The 7,670-nt window shown below is 56.6% G+C and overlaps 2 protein-coding genes across 2 annotated transcripts; both read right to left on the bottom strand.

Annotated features, from left to right (window-relative positions):
- Positions 1-318: 318 nt before the first annotated feature.
- On the bottom strand, positions 319-3,247 carry XKR8 (XK related 8). The gene is made up of 4 exons (XM_039729082.1): positions 3,172-3,247; positions 2,839-3,013; positions 2,096-2,292; positions 319-1,362 (listed from the first exon to the last, which is right to left on the bottom strand). Exons 1-4 carry the CDS (start codon positions 3,245-3,247, stop codon positions 623-625), a joined length of 1,188 nt encoding a protein of 395 aa, XP_039585016.1. The 3' UTR covers positions 319-622.
- A 346-nt stretch (positions 3,248-3,593) lies between these two features.
- RPA2 (replication protein A2) lies at positions 3,594-7,528 on the bottom strand. Its single transcript, XM_039729182.1, has 9 exons — positions 7,473-7,528; positions 7,283-7,392; positions 7,109-7,210; positions 6,917-7,030; positions 6,369-6,443; positions 5,491-5,604; positions 5,091-5,201; positions 4,900-4,994; positions 3,594-4,205 (listed from the first exon to the last, which is right to left on the bottom strand). Exons 1-9 carry the CDS (start codon positions 7,486-7,488, stop codon positions 4,121-4,123), a joined length of 822 nt encoding a protein of 273 aa, XP_039585116.1. The 5' UTR covers positions 7,489-7,528; the 3' UTR covers positions 3,594-4,120.
- Positions 7,529-7,670: the final 142 nt, after the last annotated feature.

A 7,670-nucleotide genomic window follows, 5' to 3' on the forward strand; every position in this document is an offset into this window, starting at 1 on the left:
GTCTAGGGAGCCCTGCCAGGCTGTGGTGGTGGCAGTGGCAGCCAAGGGAGCATGAGGTGTCCATAATAAGCTGGAAGGCCTGAGCCACCCTGCAGCCACTCCTCCCAGCACAGGCCTCCTGCCCCATCCCCCCCTGAACACAGTGATAACAGGTGAGCTTTGACCTTAACAGGAAAACTAACACAAGGAGGAAAATCATGGCTGGAAACAGAAAGGTCAGATAGCCACAACCATGGAGGAAACAGGTCCTCCCTGCCCCAGCACCCATATCCCAGCACAGCAATGGCAGCAGCAGGCACAGGAGAGGCACAGAGAAAATAAACCAGTGCTCTTGTTTCCATTCTTCTTTTTTGAAAAAGGTACTAATAAATAACAAGAAAAGTTGACAGAGCATTGTAGCCAGATGCTACAATGTGCTGGACTCACCACAAACACCATGGCTTTCCCTGAGGGTACAGCCATGGGAGCCATGCTGAGTGCCATGGGACTTACTGGGTGTTTCCCCCTCACCCCTGGTTTCTGCCAGCTCCCTCCAGCTGTCCAAAACAACAGCCTGGGGGGCACAACCAGGGGTACACCAACATGTCTATCTCCCCATCATGTCCCTTTAGAGGAGCTGCCCTCAGACAGCAGACTCCACAGCAGCAGCCCCGTTCAGGAAGTGCTGCTGTGGTGGCTGGGACAGGGAGAAGTGGCTCTGGGCCAGCCACTGCATCCGCCTGTTGACAAGGTCTGGCTCCAAAAAGGAGCGAAACTCCACCCCATCCCCCCCTCCATGAGCATCCACCTCGTCGTATCTGCCCTCCTGCCGCACCTGCACGTTGGGGTGCAGCCACTTGTAGTAGGTGACCCTCAGCCCCAGCCCCAGCAGGTAGCAGGGCAGGGCTGCACTGACCACGGGGAGGAGGTACGAGTCTTCCTCAGAGGGAGCCCGGCCCCAGAGCCAGGCGAGGCCCAGCAGCGTGCTGTCCACCAGGATGAAGCCGTGGTAGATGATGCTGCGGTGCAGCGTCCTCCCCTGCGCCACGTTGAACCAGCTGAAGTAGAGGATCACGGCCACCATGGCCCGGTACAGCTGCTCGGGCCCGGCTGACTCCATGAAGTCCGTGCCCTGCAGGCTGACCCAGAGGAACATGGCCAGCCACACCAGTGGGAAGTGGACGGCCACACCGTAGGGCCAGAGCAGGGCGAAGAGGGCCACGGCCAGGATGCGGGGGCAGATGAGGAAGAGGTTCCACAGGAAGTAGACGATGGAAGAGCCCAGGCTCAGCTCGTGCTTGTCCTGCAGGAAGGAGCGCAGGGACTGGTGGTAGTCCAGCAGAGACCAGGACACACACAGGAACGCGGTGCCCATCCCCAGGCCTGCAAACACACAGGTGAAAATGCTGAGGGGCATCAAGGGCTGGCCCAGCCTGGCTCAATCCCTCCCTGCCCACCACTGCTAAAATGAATTTTCCCCCAGCTCACAAAGCAGCTGCTGTCAGGGTCAGAGCATCAGCAGCTGCAGCTCTCCCCTGGCCTTCTGCCCTCCCTGAGGACAAGGAGGCTGGTGCCTGGCCTTGCTCAAAAGATGAGGAAGAAATGCTGGGATTGAACAGCCCTGCAGAGCTCATCTCTCAGGCATGGAAGCCCTCAGCCCACACAGGCAGGCGAGTGCTGGCTCCCACGTTGTTGGGCTCCCCATTTCCCTGCAGTGGCATCTGTTCTCCACCCTGGGAAGGGCACCACAGCCCCTGCTCACCTGTGCTTCACCCATACCAACATCAGCACCTCCCTACTCCTAAGTGCCTGATTTCTCACCTGACCCTCAGCCTCTCCTGGGGCTCATAAGAGAATAGCCACAGTGGTCCCATGGCTTCAACCCCCCTATCCTGAGCCCAGCATGGACCATTAGGGCATGTGTGTGCAGCACAGGGGTCCACCCTATAGTGTGACACATCAAAGGAAGGAGTGACATGGGAGCAGAATGACAACAAATGTCTTGCTGCGTCCCCCAGCCCGTGGACAGCCTCTCTGATCTGCCCAACCCAAGCCCACTCTGACCCCAAGCCTCCACCTCCACATCAGCCCCCTCCCTTGGCCCCAGTCCCCTCACCCTGGGAGAACTCAGCCTTGTTTGTCCGCAGGATAATGTAGAGGAGCAGGGTGAGCTGCGGGGTGTTCTCCAGGAAGGTCTCGAAGAGACGCAGCATGCTGATGTCGTGGGAGATGAAGGCCATGTGTCTCTGCTCATCCTCCTCCTCTGCCTTCGCCCAGCACACCCTCCAGCCCACCTTCAGGGCATAGAGGCACCTGTGTGGGGACCAGCAGGGGGTGAGGGGCCACGCAAGGCGCACACCTTGGTCCCCACACTGCCCTGACAGGACAACAAACTCCTGACAGGACAACAAACCCCTTTTTTACACCCAAACCCCTCCTTCCCCCTGCCCAAACCACACACCACAGCAGCCACACGGTGCCCAGCCACGGCTGAAGTGCAAGTGTAAAAAACTGAGCATCGATCTCAGCAGTCCTGCCTGGATTATTCCCTTCCCGCGGCTCGGCCTGGCTGCTCCCCTCAAGGGCCGGGAGCACCGGGGCCGTGACGAGGTTTCGGGGCGCTGCTGCGTTTGTCTGGAGGGCAGCGGCAACAGCCCCGGAGACAGAGCAGAGCCCGAGGGAAACTTCCCTCGCTCCCACCGCCCCTCTCCATCCGGCTCCGGCCTGCCCTGCGCGGGAGCCTCCCGGCCCCCGGCACCGCTCGCCTCCATGCCCGGGAGGGGCTGAGGCAGCCGGGGGAGGCTGGGGCGGAGCGGGGCCCCGGCGGCGGGCGGGAAACTCGGTGTGGGGCTGCCGTACCTAAAGAAGAAGCCGAGCTGTAGGAGGTGGAGGGCGGCGAGCAGCGCCCCGGGCACGGCGGGGCGCAGGGCGGGCGGGTCGGAGCGCAGCCAGAGCCAGCTGCAGGCCTGCGCGGCGGCTGAGGCGGCGGCGAGCAGCGACAGCGACAGCGCGGCCCAGGTGTGACTGTCCCGGGCTGTGTGACCCCCCTGGGCTCTGTGACTGTCCCAGGCTCTGTGACTGTCCCGGGCTCTGTGACTGTCCCGGGCCGTGTGTCCGCCCCAGCTCCGCTCCCGCCGCCGTCGCAGCCCTGGCCCCAGTGGGCTGTGTGACTGTCCCGGGCCGTGTGTCCACCTCCGCTCCCGCCGCCGTCGCAGCCCTGGCCCCAGCCAATTATCCTGCTCTCCTGACTGTAAGCAATTCCACTCATCTTCGCTTCCAAAAGTCCTCAGGGCTTTTCTTCCTAACCTGCACACCTCCTACAAAAGGAAATGACAGTACTTTTGGCTTTTAGATATGCTGAACTCCACAGGCAAAAGTTCACCTGTTACACAGCTGCTGCATGATTCAGCACAGAGGTGCACCACGGGCTACAGCTGGGCCACCGAACCCAAGCAGGACACTGGGACTTGCCCCAGCAGTAATCCTGGCAGAGCAGAGCAGAGCAGAGGCCCTGGCTCTCCCTGCCAGCCCCGTGGATGTGGCCACAGTTTTGCCAAGCAGTTTTCTTCTTGAAGGCAGAGAAGCCTCTAGAGTCACACATGATACAAGGTGTCTCAAGTTAACATTTTATTGGAAAAGTTCAAAAGCTGTAGGTAACAAGATCAGCTCTAGTACAAATATAGATTTTAAGTGCACAAACTAAACAATAAAAACATCTTCTCATGATTGCTGTACATCAGTGGAAGATTACTCTTGGCTATCCACTTTGTGAAGAAAATGGAATGGAAGCCGAGTTAGGACAAACAGCTCTAGAAATAAAGGACAAATCATAAAGAGGCTCTTCTTTCTACCAGGCACTCTCTAAGGAGCCAAAACAAAGTGAAAGCTCTGGAGCTTTGAGGAATTCAGTTTCCCCATGTCTGTTTATACTTTCAGTCACATGGTCACAGCATAGAATCAGGTCCAATTACCAGCATCACACACGTTCTGCTCATCCTTGAATTCCAAGGAGTTGGCATTCACCGGGGAACCAGGGCTTCTCACAAAGAGCAAAGGGCACCGTCCATGTAACAGAGCTCAGCAAGGTATCTTGAAATACGGACAAACATTTGCTTGGAACTAAAGTCAGATGGAAGGAACTTTACTCGGCATCCGTTGACTTATAGTGATCATCATCCACCGTGGAGTAGATGTGTCCCTCGCTGCTGAGGAATTCCACAGCCTGCCTTGAAGAGAAACCCCACAGCTGGTAACTACTTAGCAATTAGTCAGCAAAGGGAGGTAAATCACCACCTTCTGATTTACAGAATTCCCATTTGCAGACCCCATCCCCACAGTTCCCTCCTGGCAGCTGCCAAGGGAAGCTCTTGGTGTCTCTGTCCTGTGGGCAGTGTAAGTGACACAGAATTTCTCCAAAGCAATGTGCTCCCCCTGAAGCCCAGACTCTGCTTGAGTCACCACTCTGCACTTCCTAGGTAGTACCCACCACTCTGCTCCAGAGGGGACAGAACATACAAAGATCATGGAAGGTAATGACAACTTTCTTAAGTCTCAAGATGTCATAAGAGACAGTGAAGTAGAATAGAACAGACTATTCCTAGATTTTTATCAGTGTGCAGAGAGCAAGGTAGTCTTTGAACAGGAGAAATGCTACTGAGGCACTGCAGTCCACTGCCACTGAACTGATGAACAGCCTGTTTTGAAACAAGCAGCTCCTTGTTCTGAAAGCAAGGAGCAAAGCAACTAACAACAGCTCATTCAGGGCAGTGAACCTTTCAAATCTCTGGCTCCCGTGCTGCTGGGACCACCTGAATTACCCACCCTGATTCACAGCTGAGTGTCTGGGCCTGTCCACTGTCCTCTCTGCCTCTGGAAGGACTGCCTGGATTTCCACAGCATCCTTCATTCCTACACACTTACTTGATTGTTGTCATACTCATACTGTGGAGCTGGAGCTTCAAGTCCTGCAGACTCATCCCCTCTGGGACACGGCAGCTTTTGATCAAGTTCAGCACCTGGATGAGCAAGAACCACAGCAGATGACATCAGAGGAGCCTCAGATGACATCAGAGGAGCCCCTGCTGTGCTCCCAAAGAGCTGCTGGCACCCACCTGGCTCTGGTGTGCCGTGAGCCCGTTCACTGGCAGGCTGCCACCTCCTCCGTAGCCCCCCATGTCACTGATCCCAGTGGAGGAAAATGACTGTGGCACTCTTGATGCTGACTGGAATTGGGAGAATCAAAGCACTGTGGTTACACAGGCTGCCCAAGCCTGCAGAGTTAAAGACTCGCTGTTATTTCTAAGCCAGTAAGTAAAAATAGCTCCTTGTGGAAGCAGATTGCAGTACAATCTCTCTCCAAGGAAGCCAGGACTCCTGTTACCCCTTCAGTGTTGCCCAGCTTTAAACTCTCCAGCCCCACAATGAGGGAATTTTCCCAGTGAAAGGTCCCTCTTTGGGAGATCTCCTGTCACCCAGGAAGGGCCACGATGCAATCAGGGTCTCTGTACATACCATAAGATTTTTTCTGAGGATCATGTGTGCATTGACAATTTCCAGTATGTGTGTGGTGAACTCATTCATGTTTTCCAGAGGCATGATCTTAAATGCTACCAAGCTCTTCTTATTCTTTCAGAGGAAAAAACCAAAACAAAACAACAAACACAAAACAAAGAAAACAATTTACAGCACAGCAACACAAAGATGCATGACAGCCAACCCAGCAATTTCCTCCAGGAGTGTGGGACAGCAGTGGGGAGAGAGCTTCTCTGCATGCAGCTCATCCAAAACCTCCTGCCCTACATCTTGTGCTGGTTTTGGCTGGGGTACAGTGGCATGGGCTGGTTTTGACTTTCCTGGAAACAGTGTTGGTAACACAGGGATGTTTTAGCCATTACTCACCAACCCCTGCACAGAGCCAAGGGCTTTCCTGCTTCTCACACAGCTCCACCAGGATTAAACTGGGAGGGGACAAGGAGCTGTGAGGGGAAACAGCTGGGAGCACTGCCCCACAGGAGAACCCAGACCAGGCAGTGTCATGCTCAGTTATAAAACTGGTCAAAGAAGGCGGAGGCACACCTGCCTGCCCATGGGAAGTGTGGAATGAACTCCTTGTTTTGCTTTACTTATTAAATTACTTTTATATGAACTCATGGGTTTTCTCACTTTGACCCTTCTGATTCCCCCCATCCCACTGTGAGCAAGCAGGAAATGGGGGAGGGATGTGATTTTGAAAGACAATGGACACAGAGTCACTCCTCTTTCTAACCAGCTGGGAATTAAGTGCACCTTGCCTTAATGCACACACACCATTATTTGAATATCTGCAGCACATGTGCTGTGAGAAGTGCTGCAATTCCTACAGGACTCACACACAGGTACCACGCCCTTACCTGGAAGGACCGAAGGTGGCCAGCTACTTTAACATAAGTTCCTGGAGGCACCACAACGTTCTCACCTCCTGCCTCCTAACACAGAGGGAAAACCAGAGGTTTGCTGTTTCACGTTTCCATTTCCCAATTGTCACAATAAGCAACTTAGCAAAGCAGGCTCATCTCAAGCAAGCACAAACTGTGCATTCCTGTGTCATGCTAAGCTTGCAGTAAGGCAGTGAACATCTGCCTGATTACCCTCCCAACACTGTTCAACTGAACTCAGCTACACTGAACAGGCAGACAGTCATTACACCACCAGTGACCTCTGCTACAGCAGCATCACCTTTGGATGAACCAGGAACATGTCACCCCTAAAATACTTTCCAGAAAAGCCACACCTTCTCGATTCAAACAGCCCTGTGAGAAGTAAGGAGTTGAGTATTGAGTTGATCAGTGATATTATGGGTTCCTTCCATTTGAGACACTGTATAATTCTACAGCTTTTCTCCACCCAGTGCTCCCCAAATCTGCTAAAGAAGCCTGTTCATAGCAAATCCAACGCTTACATCGGTATCAACCCACTGCCTGACGTCCATCGGGGCTGCTGTCATGTCGTCCACCTTGTAGAGGATGTTGGTGGGCGCCTTCTCGGCGTGCCGGACGATGCCCACGACGGTGACCTGCGGCGAGGAGGAAGGGTCACTCGGGGCGGCCGCGGGCGCGCCCCGGCCGCGAGCGCCCGGCTCCCCCCTGCCCACCTGCGAGATGTCCACGTCGCAGATGCGGAAGGTCTCGTCCACCTGCTCGGCCGCCAGCAGCTGCGACACGGTGCAGGGCACGATGTTCTGCGAGCGGCTCCGCTGCAAGGGGCGGAGGGGCCGTCAGAGCCGGCCCCGGCCCCGGGCCCGCCCCGCGGCCCCCGCCCGGCCTACCTGCTTCTTCTCCTGCCCGCCGGCGGGCGACCCGAACCCGCCCGGGGACTGCGTGTAGCCGCCCGGCAGCCCCGCGCCGCCCATGCCGCCGTACCCGCCATCGAAGTTCCCTGAGGGGGGAGAGAGAGGGACCGTGAGGCGGGGGCACAGCCCCCTCCTCAGCGCCGCCGCCCCGGCCCGGCCCGCGCACCGTGCCCGCTCCACATGGCGCCGCTCCGCCACTGCCCGCGCGCGCCGCGCCGCAGCGCTTCCGCCGCCCGCCGCCCGGCAGCCAATCGCGTCCCTTCGCCGTCCAGCTCCGGCCAATAGGAGGAGACCGCGGGGAAGCCGACGCCGCCATTTTGAGAGCGGGCACTGCCCGGCCCGGCATGAATGAGGGGCGGGGACC

The sequence above is a fragment of the Passer montanus genome, unplaced genomic scaffold (genome assembly GCF_014805655.1).
Source record: "Passer montanus isolate IOZ18808 unplaced genomic scaffold, ASM1480565v1 scaffold68, whole genome shotgun sequence".
NCBI classification, from domain to species: domain Eukaryota; kingdom Metazoa; phylum Chordata; class Aves; order Passeriformes; family Passeridae; genus Passer; species Passer montanus.